The following is a 24878-nucleotide window of genomic DNA, read 5'->3' on the forward strand; positions in this document are numbered from 1 at the left end:
ATGTATGCTGTGAAATGTCCCATACTGCTTGAAACCTTATAAATATGACCACATCCTCTATAAAATAGCTGAGTAACTATTCCAATAGATGGCTGGTAGAATTTTATTGAGACAGATAAAAAATGGCCACCGAAAAATTGTTTGTTAGAATTAGTGACATAGGAAGTGTGCCGTTATCTTATTTCTACAATTGTACAAAAGATATGGGCATGAACAAGTATTCCAGGACTCACCTTTACAGAAAAGGCTGATGTCTGAAGCTCATCCAGCTGTAATTGTAGCTCTATTTTTGCAGTATTTGCTGCTGCAAGTTTCTCATTCAGTCGTTTAACATCCTCTAGGAAAGGACATACAAAATGAAGAGATATTATAAAGAACATCTGTAGATGATGTACTCCTGTACTGTCAAGCTCATGTAGACGTGCCCATGGTGCGTGGGCTACCTTTGACTTATTTGATGGCAATGCTTATAAGGCCAATGCTAAAACCATTGCAGGAAACTCCCCTAAAACCACTACTTAAAAGTAGAAATTCTAATCATTACACAATTTGACCCTCACACAGTACGAAAACAAAATTACAAACTGTTCACTGTTGCTTAGTTTCATTAAGGATTTCCACTGGTAGTTTCACCTTGGTGCAATGATACTCTTAACTGAAGGACAGCCTATCACCAAAACTCTTTTGACCATATCACTTGAAGCTCACCATTTAGGTGTTCCTGCTCTTGAGCTCTTCTGTCACTTGTTCGAACCAAATCTCTCTTCTCTGCTTCCAACTCTTCTTTTGCTCTAGTGAGCTGATTCTTAAAACAAAGGAAAAGTGACTTTAAAAGTGACTATAGCACAATAAAAATCTGGTGTTAAAAGCGGTGTTAAGAAACATTAACTAGCGCAAGATTATTATCACACTCTCAAGATTCACATCGAGACTTGGCAACTGAGGCTAATAAGAAAACCCTACTTTCACCAAAAATGCTACTTTCACAACGAGAGTCTACTTCTTTCAATGTAACATTGAAAATGAATTATGAAAGCTTCCATTCACCGGCATTATTGACAGTTCCTGTACCTGTATGGCTGCATTGCGATCCTGAGCAGCTTCCAGTTCTTTGTTTCTCTCATTTAACAATTTCAACTGCTCATCTGCATGGGAGACAAAATGAAGGACATTTTCAATTTTATATTTACATAAATTTATCTGTCAGAATTAGCTAAGTATCTTCTTTCTCCAATAAAAGAGTAAAGGGTTTGGGCCTGAGGAGCTGAACCCTGAGTGATGTCAGGATCTAAAACTGACTGAGATCAGCCAACTGACCACCCCAAATATGTGTCTAGCAGACAAGAATGTAGAATTCTCAGCATGTCCACCTCTGCTATGAGATTCTTCTCCATTGTAATTATCCCTATAGAACACTGCCCTTGCTTAACTGCAAGCCTTAAGGTAAAGGTAAAGGGACTCCTGACCGTTAGGTCCAGTCGTGGATGATTCTGGGGTTGCGGTGCTCATCTCGCTTTATTGGCTGAGGGAGCCGGCGTACAGCTTCCAGGTCATGTGGGCAGCATGACTAAGCCGCTTCTGGCGAACCAGAGCAGTGCACAGAAATGCCGTTTACCTTCCCAGGTAAGTAACAAAATAATGTTTACCTTTATCACAGAATGTAATTCTTCTGTCATCAAACAAATCAATTTTTCACTGAAAAACTGAATAACCTTTAGTTGTTTCATATTTTAGAAAAATCACAAAATAAATACAACTAATAGTATTTACTGATCACCTTAATACATAGTAATACTTACTGAGTTTGCTGACCTCCTGTCGGAGATTCTGACATTCCTGTGTCTCATTTACGAGTCTTTCCTGACTCTGAGCAAGTCGTTTTTCTACTTCAAAATATTGTTGCTCTGCAAAACATGCATTAGCACAAGTTCAAATTTTGCCCTTTCTCAGAGCTATTCAAATCAAAGTGTGCCATTCACAGTTATGTAAAGTTGCAGGAATCCTCGTGAAAAGCACACAATTTTTAATCCAAAATACCCAATTTATCAGTCTCAGATTTTTTTGGACCACAACATCAGCCCCAATAAGAATGGACAATTATGAGGGAAGATGGGAATTGTATCCAAAACACCTGGAGAGCACCAAGCTGGGGAAGGCTGTTCTAAAGTGATACTACGTCACCTATCGCCTATCTTCTTCACAGTCCGATCCATGTCCTTTTAAACATGAATGTATTTGTGGGGGATTTTTTTACTGTTATCATGTTATGTATTTTGTGTTATGTTGTAAACCACTCTGCAATCTTTAGATGAAGGATGGTACATAAAATTAATAGAAAATAATAATAATAGTACCTGTTTTCCTAGGGCTGTAGACTAGTCTACATGTCATAAAATGCACCCAGGAATTAAAATCTCATACCACACTAGACATTTCTGTTATACACAACATGCTGCCCTAAGCACAAGTACCCAAAATTCCAACACTTAAAGTAAATAGCAGCTTTACTTTTATATTGATCCAGTTCACAAGTACCTCTGAATTTTTCTATAGCCCATTTCCAGAAAATTAAGGCCCTGAACATTAACCACATCTGCTCAGTGGTAAGTCAATGGGGCTTACTTCCATGTGAGCAAGAGTCATAATTGCACCCTCCACAACTTGTTTCCTAAATGTGAACAGATACTCAACAGGAACAATTTAGAAAGAAAAATAAAACCCCAAGCATCTTGGGTGCTAACTGCAGCCTCTAATACCTCGATGCTCTGCTCTCTTACCCCATACCGGCATAGACAAATGCCTGGAACACCTATGCTTTTGGGGGAGTGTGGCATGCTGTTTTTATTGTTGTGTTGGCATTTGTATGGTTTTCATAGATTTCTCTCTCTCTCACACACACACAAGCACAGTTCTAATTCACAGAAAAGTAGATCTAGTTGGAAGGAACCCCAAGGGTCATCTAGTCCGACCCCATGCAGTGCAGAAATCTCAACACGTGATCCCTAATCCAATTTGAAACCATACATGTCCCTGCTTAGCTTTGCAAATGTGCTAGCAGTATTATTGCTGCACCACTTAGGAGTACGTGTGTGTGTGTGTGTGTGTGTGTGTGTTTTAAATAGATGATTCCCCATGTTTTTATTGGCTGTGGTTTTTCTCTGTTTCATGTCTTACTCATTTGATGTCTTACTGTGTTTTAATTTGTTGGAAGCCGCCCAGAGTGGTGGCATTTAAGCAATAAATAATAATAATAATAATAAGTTTAATTAATAATAAAAACATTAAACTTGCATTATAATAATAATTTACTGTTTGTATGCAGTTATTTCCTGCCACTGCTGCCATTATTATTATTACTATTATTATAATAATGGCATGCTGTTTTTATTGTTGTATTTGCATTTGTATGGTTTTCACAGATTTCTCTCTCTCTTTCACACACACAGAGTTCTAATTCACAGAATCGTAGATCCAATTTGTTGGAAGCAGCCCGGAGAGTGGTGGCATGTAAACAATAAAATTTTATGAGTTTACTTAATATTAATAACTCTGGTCCATGGAGTCACGAAGAGTCGGAAACGACTAAACAACAACAACACTAATATTAAACTCGCATTATTTTATTGCAGTCCTTTTCTGCCATTATTATTATGGAGGAAAAGGATTGCATAATCCGCCCCGTCTAAATCCCACCTCCTTTAACCTTAAAAGCAACAACAGCCACCCGCCTCCCTCGCATAAACCAGTCCGGGTCCCTGGGGCCGCTTCCCGCCCTGCCCTCCTCGGCTTCCACTCACCGCTGTCCACCTTGTAGCGCTCGTGCCGGGTGCGGAGCGCCTCGATCTCGCTCTGCTGGTCGGCCAGGAACCGCTCGAGCTTCCCCTGCGCCGCCTTGGGCAGCTTGGCCACTTCGGCCCGCTCCAGGACCTGCTGCAGCACCGCCGCCATCTTGGGCGGAATACCTGAGGGAAGGAACTCGGCGGCGGCGGCAACGGCGGAAACGACGACACCCTCCGACCCACAACCCCCCGCGCGCGCCTTTACTTCCGGTCCGTGAGGGGCTGGGAAAAGGGTTGAGTGGCGGGTCGGGGAGGGCGGACGCAAGACGTGATGAGTGGGAGGGAGGTCGGCTTCTGCGCACGCGCAAAGGAAGGCGCCGCCTTCCGCAGCAGCTCGAGAACGCAGAGATAGAAATGTAGACATGCCTCCGTCACCGTTGCTTCCGAGTAAATAAATAAGTATGTAAGTAAATGAATGAATGAATGAAAATGAATAATATGTGTAGCTGAAAAAGTGTGCATGCACACGAAAGCTCATACCAAGAACTAACTTAGTTGGTCTTTAAGGTGCTATTGGAAGGAATTTTTTTGTAATGAATAATATGTAATGAATAAATGAATGAATGAATGAAAGAATGAATGAATGAATGAAAAGCGCGGGAACGTCCCGCTGTGTTTCTCCAGTTTGGGATTCCAGTTGTTTTATAGGACTACAACTCCCATTATATCCCTAGCTAGCAGGACCAGAATATGTTGCTTCTAAAAGATTTTCTGGCGTAGGCAAGTCTCCTTAGAAAGGATGTCCTGTTACAGTAAAGCTGACAGAGAGCACTCCTATACAGCTTTTAAATGTAATGCATACCACGCAACACACATTTGCAACGTGAACTTCCATGCACATCTGTCTAAGCATCTTTGCAACGCCAATATAATGCCATAACTTGTGACTGCACGCTGGTGCAGCAGTCACAAGATCCATCTTTTTTGTAGTAGTAATAATAATAATTTATTACAGATAATTTATTAGTTATGCCCCGCCCATCTGGCTGGGCTTCCCCAGGCACTCTGGACGGCTTCCAACAAAATATTAAAATACAGTAACGCATCGAACATTAAAAGCGTCAAGCCTAGAAAAAGGCGTCAAGAGCACCTGTGTAGTTTGGGCACCAGAAAAATGGAGTTGTCGGTCTTTGTTTAACTTCTATGGTTGCTCAAAGGCTTCCTGGAGAAAAAAACCTCTGCTTATTTCTATGGTGAAATATAGAGATTGAAACGCTGCAAAGGCATTTAGGAGCGGAGTGTCCGCCATATCGGGTGTGGCAAGTTCCTTCCTTTTATTGAAACGCCAGAATCAAACGGTTAAACGATTTTTTTAAAAAAAATACGTGAGTGGATTAAAGGTGGCAGATGCAAGCAGTAGAAAGGAATCACGAAGAGACAAAAAAGAGGAGGGGTGGTTGGCGCTCTAGCCTTATTTCCGCCACACTCAATATGTCGGGTGCGGAGCGCAGCTTTTTTTCCCTTATGCGCGCGCGCGTGTCGAGTCTTCACACGTCACTGAAAGGCGTCCCGGCTGTCAGGAGAGCCGCGGCGGCGGCGCCTCAAGATGACGGACAGTGTGACACCTCAGTGTGTGGCAAAGAAGTTGGACGGTGGGACGCGGGCAGGTGAGAGGGACGGGCTGCCTTACCTGGGAATCTTTCCTCAGAAAGAAATGTCGGTGCCCAACAGATAAGATATCTCGGAAGGAAACTAGAATAGTCAGGGATGGTGGGAGCCGCAGCATGAAAACATTTGGAGGGTGGCAGGTTGGGGACATAGCTGTCTACTTGTCCCCTTTTTTCAGGGAAATTCCCTTATTCCGAATAGGATTCCTCGCAAGAAAAGGGAAAAGTGGACAGCTATGGTTGGGGAAGCCTGGCGGAGGTGTGAGGGAAAAGGTCTCTTCCCTTTCTGGTGGAATGTGGCTTATCATAATTTATTGAATTTATATACAGTACCTGCCTATACCCGGGGTTCTCAGAATAAAATCAATATATAAAACCACAAAATTAATAGTAGTAGTAGTAGTAATAATAATAATTTATTATTTGTACCCCGCCCATCTAGCTGGGTTTCCCCAGCCACTCTGGGTGGGTTCCAACAAAGATTAAAAATACATTAATACATATTAATACATTAATAATATAATATAATATAATATAATATAATTAATATAATATAATATAATATAATATAATATAATATAATATAATATAATATAATATAATATAATATAATATAATATGTGTGTGTGTGTGTGTATATATATATATATATATGCTTTCGTAGATTTTCACGGGTACAGGAATGCAGGTTTTGGTGTCCTCGGGTGTCTTCCCGTGTAAAAGTTGGGGTGTCTAGGCGACGTTTCGACGAGGTCTCACTCGTCATCTTCAGGCTGGTGCTTTCGGCTTCTTGTTACTGGAACAGAGCGGGATCTCAATGTTTGAGTTCCTATAAATACTGTAGAGGGGGTGTGGTGTCTAGCCTCCAATGTTCTGGGCAGAGAGGAAGTTCCCAGGCTAGTGTGCCTTTTCTTCTTTTGTTCCTTAATTACTTGAGAGATACCTTGAGTGATTTCTTGAGTGATTTCTCACTCAAGAAATCACTCAAGGTATCTCTCAAGTAATTAAGGAACAAAAGAAGAAAAGGCACACTAGCCTGGGAACTTCCTCTCTGCCCAGAACATTGGAGGCTAGACACCACACCCCCTCTACAGTATTTATAGGAACTCAAACATTGAGATCCCGCTCTGTTCCAGTAACAAGAAGCCGAAAGCACCAGCCTGAAGATGACGAGTGAGACCTCGTCGAAACGTCGCCTAGACACCCCAACTTTTACACGGGAAGACACCCGAGGACACCAAAACCTGCATATATATATATATATATATATATATATATATATATATATATATATATAATACTTAAAATAAAAAACACATTAAAAATACAAAATACATAATAAAAAGAAAAACAGGAACCCAATAGCCCCACCCCCCAAAAAACACATTTTAAAAGGACATAGAAGGGGACGGCAGAGGATGAGATGGTTGGACAGTGTTCGCGAAGCTACCAGCATGAGTCTGAGCAAACTGCAGGAGCCAGTGGAAGACAGGAGTGCCTGGCGTGCTCTGGTCCATGGGGTCACGAAGAGTTGGACACGACTAAACGTCTAAGCAACAACAAGGATGTAAATCAGATCAACCAAAGGCTTGTCCTGAGCATATGTACTTTCTCAGAGTAGAAACCTGCTTTGCTTCTCTTTTTATCCTTTAACTTCTGGTGTTTTGCTCATTTGCCAGCTGCTGACTGGGCTATGGGACATTTGCAATAATGGGAAGGAGCTACTTTGTGGAAGAAGCTGTTGGGCAGTATCTGTCGGAGCTCGCCACTAACTCTCAAGCCCTTCTCACCGGCCTCTTGGTAGGGCAGGTAAGTGTGCTACGTGTGTGTTTGTCTGTGTCGAGTGGGACCTTATCCACCCAGCCTGCTTTCTGTATCATTGTGGTGGAAGCCTCTTCTCTGAATAAATGCTCATTACTGTCATCATCATCACATGTCAAATTTGTTCGCTGCTCCTGTATCTTGCCCACGACTTACTACCAACCAAAGGGATAGACAGACAAATAACCCCACATAGATGTTTTAAAACCAAGTGATTACTCCTTAAGTTACAATTGGGTGTTTCCAGCTGGTGATTAATAGTTTGAATCTATTACTGTTTACACAGATATAAATTTATTCTTGTTCGTTGGTACCGTAAGTATGTTTTGAGTTTCATCTTAAAAGCACAATCCCACAGGAGGGTCTCTTCTGTACATGCCCCATGAAGTCCACACAGGGGAATTTCCTGCTGGTTTCTGCTCTTTTGGAGCTGCTCCACTGATTTACTTTGAGATTGATTGTGCATTTAGACCAATCTCTTCTTGAAATGTCGGAGAATAGTAGTTTAGAAGGGCTGTCTTTTGTCAGTTGTTGCAGAACAGTAACAAATCAGGTTATTTGAAGTTTATTATATTATTCTTACACTTAAGAAGCATTACGTTGAAAATCAAGTTATTTTCGGCCAAATCTTGTGTTAAATTTGATATACTGTTAGCTGCTATTATGTTTCCCAGAGAGGGACTAAGTTTTGGGGTGGGGGTTTCATTATGGAAACTACTCAAAGTTTGAGCTTATGAAGTGACCGAAATAGGCACACCGAAATGCGTTGTTTTTAGCCTTCGTGCAACCCTCTTTGTGTGTATACATATATACACACATGTTATGGTAGATGAACAGTTGTAAAAGTGCTGACGGGTTGAACTTGGGTTCTTTTCTCTCTTCAAAGCTACTTCCTTCCTTCCCTATTTCTAGTGTTCCCAGCAAAGAGACTATGTTGTCCTAGCCATTCGAACACCTCCAAAAGAGGAGGAAAGTAAAAGCAATACAAGTCGGCGTTCAGATTTGTCTAATATTGATGAAGAATGGATCGCAGCACACGCCAATCAGGTCATAAACATTCAGTTGTTGCAGTTGCTTTCATTCTGAAAAGTGCTGTTTTTCTTGTAATGCTATTTCACTTTGATAATTGGTTTCTAAGCTACTGCTAAGTACTGTGTTCTTGTAGATTATAGTCTGAAACTGTAGACCTTCACAAATTTTAGAATGCTATGCATACCTGTGATAGCTGTAAAATTAGCTGACTCCTGATACTTCATATCCTGGCATCTTCCTGTCTGTTTTGACTTCTGATGTGGCCTCATAACATATATATTGGATAGACAAGGTGTTCACCATGATCACTGGAATATTTTATAAATTGGAGGGCCATTGCAAGTATGTTTTTACTTGCATTATTATCTTAAGGAAGGCATGGTCAATGTGTGTAAAATAATAAGATGAGGATGATGACGATTTATTAAATTTATATACTGCCTTTTATCAAGAGATCCTGAAAGAATATTTCTTTGTTAGTTTGTTAAACTTGTAGCCCACCCTCCCACATAGGTAATGGGGAGAGGTTGTGATTTATCTAAGGCCACCCTGAGGAGCAATTTGAAACTGGGTTTCCCTGTTTCAAGCCCTGGTTGCTAGGTGCTGTGGCATATTAGAATGTGTTGTGGTATTTAATATACTGCTTAAGAAAGTTTGACAGAATACTGTGAGTAATGAAAATGGAAAAAAATATATATAATTGAAGAATCACAGACATACTGACAAGATCCCTATAGCTTGTATAGTTTTGCTTGATTATTGTATTGGAATTAGGGTCTGTTCCTTATAACTGCGCAAATCAGAGGCAGTATCCCTTGAATAGCAAAAGGAGGTCACTACCAATAGACCTTATGTTGCCCATTCCTGAATTAATGTCCTGTAGATGTTGTGTTCATGGGCTTGGCAGATGTCACAGGCATGCTGATTTTTATCTGCTCTGTTTTTCTACCATGATTGCTGCCACAGTTTGAACTCCCATCAGTCATTGAAATGTATGTTATACATGGCCAGAAATTGTCAGTTGAATAACGGTGACGTCATTTGTGTTTGTCTGACTTTGTAGGTGTCACGAATGCTTCCTGGGGGATTGCTAGTCCTTGGTGTCTTTACTGTTGCAGCTCCAGAGCTGGCAAAAGAAATCCAAAATACCTTAAGGAAGGTAAAGAATAATACCCCTAGCATCCCTCTGGACTGGGGTGGGAAATCTGTTACCCCCCAGATATTGTTGCACTTCAACTCTCATCTGCCTTAGCCAGCTGACTGTGGTCCAGCAACGTCTGAAAGGACACTGGTACACCACTCCTGTCCTAGAAAATACTACTTGAATAGCAGCTAGCCTTCATTATTTTCTTAAGCATAGTGACCAAAGTGGCTTACAACCGTTATGTGTGTGTGGAAACGCTATAATCAACATACAGTACTAGCATACAACAATGCATTTAATAAAATAACAAATGAAATCTGATAAAATAGAACAGTAAAACAGAGCAGAAGCCCATAAAACGAATCAAAAGCCCTACAAACCAACGAGTTAAAAAGTCTCTACAAGGCAAAATGAATTTTGGGAAGGGAGTTTCAGAGCCACCGAAAAGGCCCTCTATACAGGCCTCTGCTGCTAGCAGAGCAGAGAGACAGGCTTCCCCTTAAGGTCTTAACAACCAAGCAGGTTTGTGTGGAAGAGTGGGAAAGTTCAGTCGGTAGAGTTCAGTCGTTTGAAGGCCACCTTCCCTCCCTTACACAACAGCCCCGAGCAAGGGAATGTCAGTCTATTTACCGTATTGGCCCCAATATAAGCAGCACCTGAATATAAGCCGCACCTTTAAAAATGGAGGGGGGCGGAAAGAAAAAATACCTGAATATAAGCTGCTCCATTCCTCGCTGCTCCTTGCTGCATACTGGGTGAGTTGGGGAGGGAGCCACGCTGTGTTGTCGGCCAGGGAGAGGACAGAGGACTACCCACGGGGCAGCCACTGCTTTTCAGAGCTCCTGCCACTGTTTGCCTTGTGCTCCTGGCTGCATATTGTAAAGTCGCGAATATAAGCCACACTTTAACATGTCACAATTGGATTTTTTTGGGGGGGGGATGCGGCTTATATTGAGGCCAGTACGGTATTTCGTGGTGACCTGTATTAAAGCAGTTGCACAGTTGTGCATATGTGGGGTGTTTGCCTGTACTCTTTCTGTTTCTTTTTTAATGAGAACTAGAAACCAATCTTAATTCTCTTCTTAATTCTCTCCAAGCTTGTGTTTTCAGTAGAAAAATCTGTAGCTAGAAAGAGGTTGTGGAACATCTCAGAAGAAGATGTGTCTGACAGAGTGGCTCTTCATCTTTGCTCCGCTACAAAGAAGTATCCTTTCTTTTTCTTTTTTTTACATTAAAATTAGGACCTTCATTTTAATGTGTAAAATAGATTTGATTATCTGTGCTCTGATCTGCCTCAGTTAGATAGCTCATGCTACAGTCTTATGCACAATTACTCCTAAGCTGCATTGAAACACAGTTCAACTTGCTTCTGAGTAAACCTGCATAGGATTGTGCGATGATCCGGTTCTTGGTCATGCTGTGTGCCAAAGCCAGTGCTGCCACTCAGCAAACGATCAATAGCTGCAAAGGAAACTAACACCGAGGTTCACCAACATTATGCATTTGTAGATACAGATGGATTTATGGGCTTAACTTGATGCTCACATTGTGAGCTACACACTATGAGAAGATTGAAAGAAAGACGATAGGTTTGGATTTCAGCCTCGCAGTCTATCTTGCTTCCCTGCCCCCTGTGCCACTGCCACATCTGCATCCCTGTCGCGCATAGCAGCTGGGGCGAAAGGTTGGGGGGGGAAGCAGATAATTGTGCTAGCTTGGAGATGGTGTGGTGATCATGCCCGGATCAGGCCCCGTGATGTTATGTGATGGCAGTGAAATCGGATTGCGATTTAACAGCTCCTGGACCAAACCAGTCCCTCTCTTAGAAAAAACCAGTGTGTCCAAAAGCCCATTCTGGGACTTTTGACTGGCTGCAACTGGTGTAAACGGCCAACAGTCAGCAGGCTTAGCTGGGAGAAGCAGTGGTTTGGACAGTTCTGTCTGTTGGATCTAGTTACTGATTATGAAAAGTAAATGGAACAAATTATTTAACATGGCTCTATTGGGTTTTTCTGGATTACAGGGCTGGGTGCTTTAAATGTAGTAGGACCCTTCTCTGATCAACGTGGCATCTCCTCAAGTATTTGGATAATTGCATAAAGTTTGCCACACATCCTGCTACTTCCAAGTTACTGCTTAGAATACATGGTTATTCTCCTACTGCTGCAAAGTTAGCGAGTGTTTAGCCACAGCTGGGAATACAGACATTGCCATGACATAAAGGAACGGTTGGAAAATGACTTCTTTTTACAAGTGCTTTTTAAATAACATCCTTTAAGCACACTTGGTTATTATTCCTCAATTTGGAACGAATGCTTTGCCGCACTTATGATGTACAAGATCCAAAGGTAAGTTGTGTTTGCTTGTAGAAGGCGATGTTGTTAACTTTAGGCCTAATTTGGCAGGGAACTGTTTTGCAAGCCTCACTTCAAATGATTGGAGGAATCCCTAAAGCTATTGCTGTACTCAGTAAACTACCGGTAACTCATACACTTCAAGAGAGCCTGCTGAATACATTTTCTTGGTGGAATGGACCAGTCTCTCTCTTGCAATTCTTAGCAGCTTGCATGAAGCATTTAACTTCAGATGCAGCGGTAATACTGCCTTAGAATGCAATTCTGTGCATGTTAATTTAGAGTGAATCCCTTCTGGACATATATGTGGGTAAGCACATTGGGTAAGCAAGAAACATTGAATTATTGCCTTAATAATTTAGCCTCCTCTCCTTCTGTTCCCTCCTTCATTTAGAGTACAGCCAAGCCGGCAGACTGGAAATATCAGCATGGCCTTGCCACGTCATGGCTATCTTTAGAATGCACAATTAATGCTAATATACACATCCCACTACCAGTGACCTTGGCCAGCCATGACTTAGAGAAAAACACAAGGGTAACAGAACACTTGCTATGCATGACTTACATCTTGTCGGTTTAAGCTAATATTTATATTTTATATTAATGCTGTGAACTGCCCTGAGATCTATAGTTAAGGGGCGGTATACAATTTTAATAAATTATAATAATTTAAGTTAATGTATATTTATATATTGGCTATAATGATGTATACCGTTCTGTTGGATTCTGCCTTTCCTTGCTGCTTTCTGAGCCTGGACAGCTTCTGTACTCTGCCCATTAAGCCACTTGGAGGTTTCAGGACAGATTTAAAAAATACTTTACACAGAGCCTCGTGAATGTTGCGGCCCTTTTTTAGAGACTATGTTAAGGTGCTGGTAGATCTGTAGATGTGTTTACAAAAGACATGTTTTAACTATATTTCGGAATCTAAAATAAAAAAAGTGGGCTGTGATCAGCCGTTATGCAGCCCTTCTTAAACTGTTCTGAACTCATTGGAGCAAGGGTGGGGAGCATTTGGCCTTTACATGTTGTTGAACTACAACTCCCATCAGCCTTTACCATTGTCATGCTAGCTGGAGCTGATGGGAGTTCTAGTTCAGCAATATCTGGAGGATCAAAGGTTCACCACCCCTGCCTTGGAGGAATGGCAGGATACAAATGTGATTTTTCTTTTAAGTTTAGGGTGTCTGATGATTGAACAGTCCTCTATTGTTCAGGCTTCCATGATGATCGCATGTAAATAAAGATGTACTGGGCTGAACATTAAAGTCATGGATTGTTCAGCAATGTAACGTGCCTCCTTTTCTTTTGTTTCTGCTTTAAAGAATGGATTAGCACGATGGGCCAAACAGATAGACGAAGCTGTATTTCTGATCAATGGTCAAGTTAGAGAGGAAGATGCTGACTTACTGGAAGGGCAGGTAAGTGCTGAACAACGGAGTCTTAATGCTGGCGTAGGTCACAATGTTTAGAGAGGTATGTGTTTTCAGTGGTCAGTTTAGCATAGCTTGACTTGATAAGTACGCCTTTATTTTGTAGATAATGGTGCTATTGCAGGAAAGGTGGCCAAATGAGTCTCAAATACTGAAGCCATGTGTCTCTTCTGATTAAGCAGTATTTTAACTGTCCACATGGTAGTAAGTAAACCATGCATAATGATTTGCCAGAAGAACTTTATACACTGTGATCAGAAGGTCAGCGGTTTGAACCCCCGTGATGGGGTGAGCTCCCGTTGCTCTGTCCCAGCTCCTGCCATCCTAGCAGTTCGAAAGCATGCCAGTTCAAGTAGTTAAAGAGGTGCCGCTGCAGCGGGAAGGAAAACAGTGTTTCAGTGTGCTCTGGTTTCCGTCATGGTGTTCTGTTGCGCCAGAAGTGGTTTAGTCCTGCTGGCCACATGACGCAGAAAGCTGTCTGTGGACAAATGCCGGCTCCCTCAGCCTGAAAGCCAGATGAGCGCCACAACCCCATAGTCACCTTTGACTGGACTTAACCATCCAGGGATCCTTTACCTTTTACCTTTATACTTGGTAACTGGTAAACTGTATTCCTCCTTTCAGAATGTTCACCTGTCTCCCAGAGTCAAGAGCAATCGCTCAGTAGTAGCCTGCATGCTTTTCATGCAGAAGATCCCCTTTTTGCTCTCTGACATTTCCAGGTAGAGCTGGGAGAGACCCCTGTCCGAAATCCTGGAAAGCCACAGTAGTTAGTGTAGACAGTTCTGAGTTAGATGGATTTGTGGTCTGATCTGGTATGAGACAGCGTCCTGTGGAGGAAAAGAGTATCCCACTAGGATGAGAAATTTGGGATTGTTGTGATTGTGGCAATTTATATTTTATGTGTCTTTAAAAAGAAATGAAAAAACCCTCTTTCCTATCCGACTTCTTTTTTACAGCAAGGTATTCTGCATCTCCATGCATTGGTCATTCTTTCACCACCAGTTTGATGTACCTAGTCTATGTGTTTATTTTCTGAAACTGGATACCTAATGTTTTGGGGCTTCATATCGTGAAATGTATTTTGCGTATAGGGCTTCCCAGAGTCCTGAGTGACCACCATAGTGCTTTGTAGCCTTGACTGCTGAGGGCTGAGCCCAAGGATAGAATTTGCAGTTTTGTTTGTTCTTCCACACAAATGCAGAATTACAGACTGTTAGGAGAAAACATGCAACGTTTTCGGAAAAAAACGTATCCAACATTTATCTTGTAAAATTCACAACACCCAAATTCTATCTTTGGATATGGAACACATGAATTATTTTCTCTGCCATTTTCTGTGTTTCAATTATCTTTACAGAAAAAGTCTGCAAGAGGAAACACACCATCAGCTACTCAGAGCCTTGATGTTCGGGTTTTAATGCAATTGGTAAGTAAATTCACCACTGCAATGATAAAAAGAGAGTCATGTGAAAAGTCCCTGGTTTAGTTCTATGAATTCACTTGATGGCCTTATGTAATCTACTGTTTGTTGGCCTCTGCCTCTCTTCCATGGGGCAAACAGTAAAGACCTACGGAATATCTCCATAGGAGAAGGTCACTTCCTTTTCTTCCATGCTGATTTAAATTCCTACTGGATTCTTGTTTGAGCTTGATGTTTGGGAGCTTAGCAGCTATAAGAGATGGAAGATGGAAAGTCCCCTGTTGAAGTCTCCCATTCCCTACCTAATTTGTGGAATTTCCAGCAGAGATGCAGAATATAGCACATAATACTTTATAGCTACTATCTCTCAGCATCAGGGATGAGCACTAAAAGTGCTTTTCAAGTGTTTGGTATTAATAGTCTAAACCAGCCTTTCTCAACCTTGGGTTCCCAGATGTTGTTGGACTAAACATCATCCCTGACTGACTATGGATGATGGAAGTTGTGGTAAACTGTAGGGTGTAAATCTTACTCTAAAGGTTGTTGTAGGTTGCCGACCTATAGAGATGAAGTTGCAAGGCAAATCAGTTGGGGTCTGTACAGATGTTCCAAGAGGCCAGATGAAAAAGTAGAGGCCCTTATGATCAGTGGCTTGATGCTAATCCTCAAAAGATTAACATGGCTGTGACAGCAGAGCATCTAATTTTGGCAAGCTGTTTTTTAACTGAGACTGAAGCTGAAATCAGGAGTGTTAAAATCTTAATTTATACTGCTGGTGAAAACTGTTGTTCATGTAGGCCAGGCTTCCTCAACCTCGGTCTACAATGTTTTTGGCCAACAACTCCCATGATCCCTAGCTAGCAGGACCAGTGATCAAGGATGATGGGAATTGTAGTCTCAAAACATCTGGAGGGCTGAGGTTGAAGAAGCCTGATGTAGGCTGATCCCTTGTTGATTTCCCATGCCCCAAATGCTGATCAATAGTACTTTCAGAATGATAGCAACACCTGTCATCTTCTTGTACAGAGGGGAAAGGGAATAAGCCTGCAATGTGAATACTAGAAAGCTCCATGTTTTAATGTTGCAAAAGGTTAGGTTAAATATATTTTGGTGAGAACACATTGTAGCATATAAAACAGCCGGAGAATTTTAAAACTGTAAACACTGGAAATGTAAAAGTGGTCAAGAAATTGAGAAATCTGTGCTTGAGACTTCTTTATGTTTTCTCTTTCAGTCACGTAGTTCAAACGCCAGATCCACAGCAACAGTCCAGATATGCAGCGGCTCCATAAATCTTAAAGGTGCTTTAAAATGCAAAGCTTACATCCATAATAACAAGCCCAGAGTTAAAGATGCTGTTAAGGTACTTTCGCTGCCCTTCAGTCTACTGAAGGATTTGGTCTTAATCCTTTCATCCCAGATATTTTAGCAAGCAAGCAGATTTTGTTGTGTTTTCAGAAACCTGCCATCATACAATTTCAGCATAAAGGTCCTCAGACTGTTTAGTTTCCTACTGAGCATTAATCCAGAATAAATTTGTAAAAACTAAAAGAACAATAGCATACAAATGAACCTAATGGAACGGTATAGTATACAGTTACATAGAGTTCAGAAGGGAAATTCCTAGCTAGGAGTTTCACAAGTATATCCGTACCTACGTTCATTCAAATTTTTAGCCGTTTTTGTCAAAACAGCCATTATGAATTATACCGTTCTGAACGTGGCATACCTACTCTGATCAGACAGTAAATATAGTAACTTCTCATCTATTGATTTCCTTCTGAGTTTCAACAGTAACTGAAAAATTACATTTAAATCACAATTCCATATATGTGTCATGCCCCTGTAAAGATGCATTTGATCCTCCACAGCTAATGAATTGCATTAGCATTCCACCTTGGGAGTCCAGGCTTTGGCTGTCCTCTCCTGGGTTTCTGTATGTCTCAGAAGGGCATCCCATATTTCACATGGGTCTGGGATAAAGGGAAATATAGCGAGAGCAGGAGCCTCCAGCCTCTTTCTCTCCAGCCCCTGCAGCTAAGGATGCTTCCGTTTACTTGCAGTATCTGCCTGCCTGCTGTCAGAAGCCACAGTTTTCTTCCGTTGAAGGAACCACAAGCAGGTAGCATTTGCAACATCTTCAACAGCTGCCAGTCTCACTTCTGGGATTCTTTGGCATTCTAGAAGATGCAATCTCAGGACTATATTACCCATACTTTGGCCCTTCACCCAAAACTGGACCAGCTACCCAGCCCTGAAAGCAGGCTGAGCTTTCACATATTACTTGTTTAACCTTTAATACCTCCCAGAGTTGTTGCCTAGTGGAAAGAGGCTTCAAACGCTGGAATGTCTTTGTATCTTTTTGTTCTTGCTTTTGCAGGCCTTGAAGAGAGATATAATAAACACTCTCTCTGATCGTTGTGAAATGTTATTTGAAGATCTGCTTCTAAATGAAACACCAGGAAAGAAAAGTAAGAGCGGGCGGAAGGAATTGTGCGACTATATCTAGTTTTTTTAAAAAAATGCTTTTGAATTTGGATTTTAAAAATGAATTCCTTCTAAGGAATAGGAGGACGTGTTTATTTATAAGTGAAAACAAGGCTGGAGTCATGTAAGTCCATGTGTCTGAGTACTGCATGTGAAAGCTGCTTATACTACTCTAACAATAACTAGGTTTTCCCCCGAGCAAATTATTCAAACTAGTTTCTCCCCATTGCTTTTTTTTTTTGGGGGGGGGGGAGGGCAATGAATGCAAACTTAACTGCTTGCAGCACAATCTGATCCACGACCTAGATGTCACTGCACCATTGAAACGGCAATATTATTAATTGCCTGCAATTTTCAGTTGCCTCTTTAGGTGGCATAGTTTGTCTACATATGTGTATGCTTTTGCCTATTATGGGCCAACTAAGATTGCTTTTTAGAGTTAAAACAAATTGTTCAAGCTCATTTCCCCTTCTTCTTCAAAGCATTCTGTGCCCTCAAGTTTGCTTTTTGTCATTTATTAGCCAAACTTCCCAGACTGCAATAGCGGATAATCGTTGTCAGTTTACTGCAGTAAAAACGAATTGGAGAGCAACAGGGGGCAGGAGGGGGGACACATTTGGGACATTTCTCCCCCCCAATACAGGAGAGCAAGTAAAACATCCCGGTTAATTTTTTTGTGGCAGCTTCCCACCTTCCTCAGCAAACTGCTTCTCCAGCACATCATTTGACCTTGGTATCAAAAGTTAGGAGCAGAGCCATTGAAATGAATGGACTGGTCCATTCATCTCCTTGCTTCTACTTTGAGTAGAACTTGATTGGCTACAATCTAATATATAAAATCTCTCTTCCCCACCCCCGGAATAAATCCAGCTGGGAAGACCAAGCAGGCTTACAGCCTTGGAAGAGAATTTGGGCAGCTTTACTGAGAAATTATATTTTCCTCCATGCTTGTGGGCTGCTCTGAGTGATCAGTCTCTGTGGCGCAGGATAGCAGACTTGAGATCCCCTTGGCACAGCCATGGCAACACCGCTGCTAGTCGGTCCCTTCTGCCAGATAACTCCTCAACAGAGCTTTCAGACATGCATTCCGTGTCAACACCAGTGCTATGGAAAGATGCAAGTTGGTGACATTGTTATATTGTATGTTTCATTTTTCAGATTTATACCTCACCAAGTAATCCATACAAAAAAATTCCTTCCAGTAGCACCTTAAAGACCAACTAAGTCAGTTCTTGGTATGAGCTTTCGTGTGCATGCACACTTCTTCAGATACACTGAAACAGAAGTTTCCAGACCCTCCTATATAGTGAGAAGGTGGGGAGGGGTATTACTCAGAAGGGTGGTGGGAATGGGTGATTGGCAGATAGCTGTGATGAGCCTGTTGACGACTCTTAACGACTGCAATAGGTCTTACAGGAAGAAGCAAGGGGTGAGAAGGTGAAAAATGGCTTTGTCATGTATAATGAGATAAGAATCCAAGGTCTTTGTTCAGACCAGGTTTCTCCATGGTTTTTCACCTTTTCACCCCTTGCCTCTTCCTGTAAGACCTATTGCAGTCGTTAAGAGTCGTCAACAGGCTCATCACAGCTATCTGCCAATCACCCATTCCCACCACCCTTCTGAGTAATACCCCTCCCCACCTTCTCACTATATAGGAGGGTCTGGAAACTTCTGTTTCAGTGTATCTGAAGAAGTGTGCATGCACACGAAAGCTCATACCAAGAACTGACTTAGTTGGTCTTTAAGGTGCTACTGGAAGGAATTTTTTTGTTTTGACTGTGGCAGACCAACACGGCTACCTATCTATAACAAGTAATCCATATGCTTCTTGCAGCACCTGCAGTGCAGGTTAAATTAATATAAAATTGAGATTGCGTAATTAGGGCATGTGACACACCTATACAGACATAGCACTGATGCTGCCTGAACACATAAACACTGGAGTATATACTAGTAGTCACAATGTCCCTTAGTGGTGTTCAATATTTTATTAATAATATTTTATTTTATATTTCTGTTTTAGATTCTGAAAGGGAGTACCACACCTTGCCTTGCAGAGTGTTTGCTCCCATTGTTGGGTCCAGCGTGTTGCTGTGTGACTATAAGTTTGGAGACGAGACAGCCAGGGAAATCCAAGAGCGCTTCCTTGAGATGCTGGATCAAGCTGTTCAACCAGAGGATTTGCAGACAGCTGAGGAAATGAATATGGGTAAATATAGCCACTAAGTTAAGAGGCGGATTACGCTTTGCCAGGAATTACTGAGAAGCTCAACCTGTGGAACAAGCAGTGCTTAACACTGGCTCCTAAAATGTTTTCTGCCTCAAACCTGAGCCTCAACAAGTGACGTCCAAGCAAGAGGGAAAGTTGGGTTTAGGCTATTCACTTTCATCCATATTGGTCTAAATGGTGGCATTACTGGAAACATGGTAGTGGGGCCTAGTGGTGTGGCGGGGTCAGCCAAAGATCAGTACAAAACAACCAAACTTTAAACATAAAATGTAAGAGAATACCTACAAGATTTTAATATTAATAATAATAATAATTTTTATTTATACTCTGCCCTTCCTGGTTTAAAAACCAGGCTCAGGGCGGCTAACAACAAATATAAAACATTGATTAAAATGCAACTTAAAAACAGCATAAAACAGCATAGAATACAACATAAAATGCAGCATCAATATCAATAAGATTCAAAAATTCAGGGGTCATTTTTGGAAGAAAAAAACACACCCAGTCAGTAGACATTGAATGATCACCAGGGCTAACTGGCTAAGTTGGTCCTACTAGGGCCAGCAAGGAGACCAGGGAAGAATTTAAATGTGGGGTCCCAGAAAGGGTTTCTTCATAGAAGAGGAAAGGGAAAAGGGAATAGTAAAAAGGTAAAGGGACCCCTGACCATTAGGCCCAGTCGTGACCGACTCTGGGGTTGTGGCGCTCATCTCGCTTTATTAGCTGAGAGAGCCGGCGTACAGCTTCCGGGTCATGTGGCCAGCATGACTAAGCCGCTTCTGGCGAACCAGAGCAGCGCACGGAAACGCCATTTACCTTTCCGCCGGAGCTGTACCTATTTATCTACTTGCACTTTGACGTGCTTTCGAACTGCTAGGTTGTCAGGAGCAGGGACCAAGCAATGGGAGCTCACCCCGTCGCGGGGATTCGAACCACCGACCTCCTGTTCGGCAAGTCCTAGGCTCTGTGGTTCAACCCACAGCGCCACCTGTGTCCCTAAAGGGAATAGAGAATAGAGGATCAGGCTAATTCAAATTGAAGGCCAGGCGGAATAGCTCTGTCTTACAGGCCCCACAAATAATAACATTTAATAACATTTATTTTTAAAAAGTAGCTTGTAATGCTTCTTAGTCCTTGCGCTCAGTCCAAAATTGGGAACTTCTCATTCACCTTTCTGAGTAAAGACTAAGCTAGATGTGGCCAAAACAGTCCCGGGTGGAATCTTCCAACATCTATCTTTTCCTAAAAGCAACACCATGGGATTTTGAATGATCTCCTCTGCTTCCAGTGTTGCAGACCCGATCAAAATGATACCTGAGCAGTATGTTTTTCCTTGTGCATCTAATTGCACATGGGCAGTATTTGAATTGCGGCTGCAGCGCAGTGGGAAATGCTACAGCCCCAGTCCAAATCAGTACAAGAAAGTTGTCTTTGGAGAGCCAGCCAGGAACCTTTGGCATTACGTCTAGTTTGGCACTTCGTAAAAGAGCAAAAGACTTGTTTTCTTTGTGTAAAACCAAAACTGAATATTCAGGGTATAAACTTGGAAAATAGCCCTTGCCTGTGGCTATGGTCCTGGCATGAAAGCAAGGACAATGGAATGGAAAAAGGCAACACGACAGCTAAAAGTTCTAGAAACTTGGGTTGTTTGAAACGAGGCGATTCTGCCCTCTAATACTGTATAGATTATGTTGACTACCTTATACAGAGGTACCTTGGTTTGCGAACAGCCTAGTTTACGACCATTTTGGATTGTGACCAATTCAAAACTGGAAGTGCACGTCCTGGTTTGCGATTTTTTTTTTTTTAAATTACAACCCCTTTTTTTTGGATTACAAACAATTTTTTTGGTTTATGAACGGACCTCTGGAACGGATTATGGTTGTAAACCAAGGCACCACTGAAACTTTCTATTTTGGGTCCATAGTTCAGTCCTTATGCTGTCGCACCCACTGTTTCTAGCGCTCTCCTGTCCTTCTCTGGTTAGCTTTCTTAACAGTCCCTAAAACAAATTAACTTGACTCACTTTAGAAGTTTGTAGTTGGAATTAATAAATAATCCATAAATTAGCTTGCACTTAAAAAAACCAAAAACAAAACCCTAACTTGTTTGGATATGGAATTTGCTATGCTTTTCTATTCTGTAGCATAAGCAAATACGTTTCGCTAAATCCCTGTTGCTACCATCAAGGGGTTAAGTCCTCTTGAGTAGATCAACATAAATAAGATTTCAGCAGGGTAATCCCTTCTCCTGTACTCATTCTTTCTTATCTAGTGGAAGACCTAATGAACTCAAGCAATAGGTCTTCTGGCCTCTACAGAGCTGTGTAGCTGTGAGTCACTTTTGAGTCGCTTCTGGCGTTATTGTTGAGATAAAGCCTTCCTAGCATTTTTAGACCCTGAGATATGAGGTTTAAGCCTCATTTCAGTGGTTGTGTGTGTGTAAGTAAGACCCGTCACTGTAGGTATTCTGTACTCGGGACTAAATTACGCACATGCGTTTTGCATATGTTTACTTGCAGCTGATCCTACAGTTTTCTGAAGAGTTTGGACAAGGCTATGTGTTACTGGGCAAGGAGGGGAGACAAGTGTGTGAGAATGGGATTAGAGTGAATCCACAAAGACCATTTTTGTATCTTCTTTCTTAAACCAGTTGAAGTAACCCCCCTGAAGGAATTCCAAGATGTTGTCCAAGAGAAACGGTTGACTAAAGAAGTGCTTCTGTTGAAGCTTCATCAAAATATAGGTAGGTAGGCTCCAGCAATTGCTCTTGCACCAATGGAAGCAATGAGTGGTATTCAACACTAGTCCTACTTGGAGTAGACCTATTGCATTTATCTGCATGACTAATTTAGATTCATTAATTTCAAAAGCTCTACTCTGAACAGGATTTAGCCGTATACAACCCAGGGGGAAATGAGAAACAGGTGCAGTCGTTGTGGTTGGCATTGGCGTCCCAAATGAGCATTCTCTCTACAGTGCATCAGATTGAGCTTCCCAGTTTCAAAGGTCATCTGTGGGATGCCTCATTGGGTATAAAGAACTGAGGGTGGCATGACAGGGTCCTACCAGAACAGAAACGCAGTCTGTTTTGCCAGTGTTTTGCACTTACTTAGCCACCCCTTTAGGATACTGCATGCCAGCAGGGGCACAATTATAACAATTCGTGAAAGCAGCAGAATTCAGATGCCTGCTGTGTTAACCTGAACATTTGTTTTAATTTCCTTCCTTCCTTTCCTTCAAAACAAAAACAATTTGCCAAGGCAGCAATCCTGTATCCATTTACCTGGGAGTAAACTTCACTGAAACCAGCAGTACTTAGTTCTGAATAGACATGTGTGGGAATGTACTGTAAAATGGGAGTGGTTTTAGTTAGCGTAAAAGGTAAAGGTACCGCTGACCATTAGGTCCAGTCGTGGAAGACTCTGGGATTGCGCGCTCATCTCACTCTATAGGCCAAGGGAGCCAGCGTTTGTCCGCAGACAGCTTCCGGGTCATGTGGGCAGCATGACTAAGCTGCTTATGGCGAACCAGAGCAGCGCACGGAAATGCCATTTACCTTCCCACTGGAGCAGTACCTATTTCTCTAGTTGCACTTGATGTGCTTCCAAACTGCTAGGTGGGCAGGAGCTGGGACTGAGCAATGGGAGCTCACCCCGTTGTGGGGATTCGAACCGCTGACCTTCCAAACAGCAAGCCCTAGGCTCTGTGGTTTAGACCACAGCGCCACCTGCGTCCCTTTAGTTAGGGAACAAGCATCTATTCCTCAAAGCGTGGGGCAAGGTGGCAGGACAAACTACTCTAGGCAATGCCCTGATACAGCTGCTTGACTGTTGGCCTTAGAGCAGAGTATAAATAAAATTATAGGCATATAGGAGCGACTAGAGAAAGTAAAAAACAAAAACACACAAATTAAGTCTACGGTCTCTCATCTTTCCATTCTTTCTCACTTGCTGTCTTTCTTGATATCTGTTATCTGAGTCTTTTGTGGTTGTGGTTGATATCTGTGATGCCTGAATCTCCGAGTGCAAAAGGATAGAATGAGTTATGCATGTCAGAGGCCTCGGATAGATCCCTCAGCTAAGGTAACGGCAGTTGAAGAAAGGGGCTGGGATTAGTCAGTGCACAGAGAGGAAGTGTTATTGTCACATGTCTGGTAAAGCCTTTGCAATGTACAGTGGAGCAACAGGATTTCACTTGCCCTGCCTTGCCTAATGTGCTCCATGTCATGTGTAATTGATGTGTATATGTGTCAACACCTTTATAGTGTCTGTGAATCAGCTTTGAAGGTCCCGTTTCTACATTTTGTGGTAACGTTAATGTGCCTGAAATTTGGAGCAGATCTAGCCCAGGTCCAGTCAATTATCTCTCTATCTTTTTATCTGCAAGCTGAACCTAGCCAGCAGAGATCTGGTAAACCTCAGTCTGTTTCCAGACCTTATTTGAACAGGGGCAGTAAAAACTGTCAGCCTCTCTGCATATTCAGCCTCATAAGTGTGGGGCACCCCACATGCTCACACCTTTCAAGCTTGCTGGGTGAAGGACATGTATCAATCGTGAAATTAGATTTTGTGCACAGACTTGTCAGCTACGTGTTACATGCAACACAGCAGTGGTGTAGCGTGGGGGGTGTAGGGGGGCTGGCCGCACTGGGCACAACATTTGGGGGGGCGCGCTCGCACTCGCAGCTCTCTGCCCCTACCTAGATCCACGGGTTAGGGGGCGCAAATTACTTGCCTTGCCCCGGGTGCTGACAACCCACACTACGCCACTGCAACACAGAGAAGCAAGGTGGGGCCTGGAGTCGATCTGTGCAATTGTGCGGCATGTTGATTTTGTATACTTTGCGTTGTCTGTGACGGAATTGAGAAAATATGCGTATCGTTGAAGAGAATGGAAATGGCTACCTGAACCCTTACATATTTTGAATGTTGCTGGTGAACAAGTATTGTGTTTCAGGGACTTCCATTGTGTCTCTGCTAATCTCTTTCCCACTCCTTGCTTTTTGACAGTCAAGTTCTCCTTTTTACGTACTGAATTTGCCTTTCCTTTGTCGTTTTCAGGAGTGGTGATAGCAGTGGCTGTCGCAATATCCGCAGCAGCCTTCTCCTTCAACTATTTCAGCGACTAGGCTTCAGATACTAAGAGCCAACCTGAAAACTCCAGCCGCCCCAGATACCCTCTAAAGATGCACGCTTCCAGAACCGATTGCTTTAACAACCAAGTGTGTCACCTAACAATGCCAATTAGCAGAAGCTATCCTTATTTAGAACAGCTATCCTGTTTCTGCATGCCATAGTGTAGGTGGTATGATTTTTAAGAGGGTGTGTTGGGGGAAAGACCAACACTACCGATTGGCAGATTAATACGACATTACTTTCCCAAGTTCACAAAGAATTTGTCAAATGTCTACTTAACCTTTCCGCTTACTAATTAAAAGGACCATTGTTAAAGTTGTTATTTTGTGTTTTTCTAGAAATGCTGAAGCTGTGTGCGATTGTGCAAAGTT

General features: G+C 42.1%; 2 protein-coding genes and 1 pseudogene across 7 annotated transcripts in view; 2 read left to right on the forward strand and 1 right to left on the reverse strand.

The window, feature by feature from the left end:
- Nucleotides 1-4150, reverse strand: part of TPR (translocated promoter region, nuclear basket protein) — a 60608-nt gene extending 56458 nt beyond the window's left edge. For both annotated transcript variants that reach the window (XM_083743716.1, XM_083743715.1), the window contains exons 1-5: nucleotides 3798-4150; nucleotides 1800-1904; nucleotides 1072-1145; nucleotides 709-805; nucleotides 234-337 (exon numbers count right to left, since the gene is read on the reverse strand). In XM_083743716.1, coding sequence (XP_083599842.1) covers nucleotides 234-337; nucleotides 709-805; nucleotides 1072-1145; nucleotides 1800-1904; nucleotides 3798-3948 — 531 coding nt within the window. In that variant the 5' untranslated portion in view covers nucleotides 3949-4150. The remainder of the gene's footprint in view (nucleotides 1-233; nucleotides 338-708; nucleotides 806-1071; nucleotides 1146-1799; nucleotides 1905-3797) is intronic.
- Nucleotides 4151-5301: 1151 nt separating this feature from the next.
- ODR4 (odr-4 GPCR localization factor homolog) lies at nucleotides 5302-24825 on the forward strand. Of its 4 annotated transcripts, XM_083743930.1 has the most exons (14): nucleotides 5302-5446; nucleotides 7126-7255; nucleotides 8180-8314; nucleotides 9363-9458; nucleotides 10541-10647; nucleotides 11755-11791; nucleotides 12192-12332; nucleotides 13123-13218; nucleotides 14591-14659; nucleotides 15888-16016; nucleotides 17034-17124; nucleotides 19164-19349; nucleotides 22023-22115; nucleotides 24433-24825. In XM_083743930.1, exons 2-14 carry the CDS (start codon nucleotides 7157-7159, stop codon nucleotides 24498-24500), a joined length of 1347 nt encoding a protein of 448 aa, XP_083600056.1. In that variant the 5' UTR covers nucleotides 5302-5446; nucleotides 7126-7156; the 3' UTR covers nucleotides 24501-24825. The 4 variants fall into 4 exon arrangements, with proteins under 4 accessions (XP_083600056.1, XP_083600057.1, XP_083600058.1 ...); XM_083743931.1 differs by lacking the exon at nucleotides 8180-8314; XM_083743933.1 differs by lacking the exon at nucleotides 5302-5446 and having other exon boundaries at nucleotides 7129-7255; nucleotides 8154-8314.
- The window catches only part of LOC310846869 (small nuclear ribonucleoprotein Sm D2 pseudogene), a 226196-nt pseudogene continuing 210782 nt past the window's right edge, over nucleotides 9465-24878 (forward strand). The window contains exon 1 of the transcript XR_014568707.1: nucleotides 9465-10001. The product of XR_014568707.1 is annotated as a small nuclear ribonucleoprotein Sm D2 pseudogene (transcript). The remainder of the gene's footprint in view (nucleotides 10002-24878) is intronic.

The sequence above is a fragment of the Podarcis gaigeae genome (assembly GCF_964106915.1).
Source record: "Podarcis gaigeae genome assembly, chromosome: 6".
NCBI classification, from domain to species: Eukaryota; Metazoa; Chordata; class Lepidosauria; order Squamata; family Lacertidae; genus Podarcis; species Podarcis gaigeae.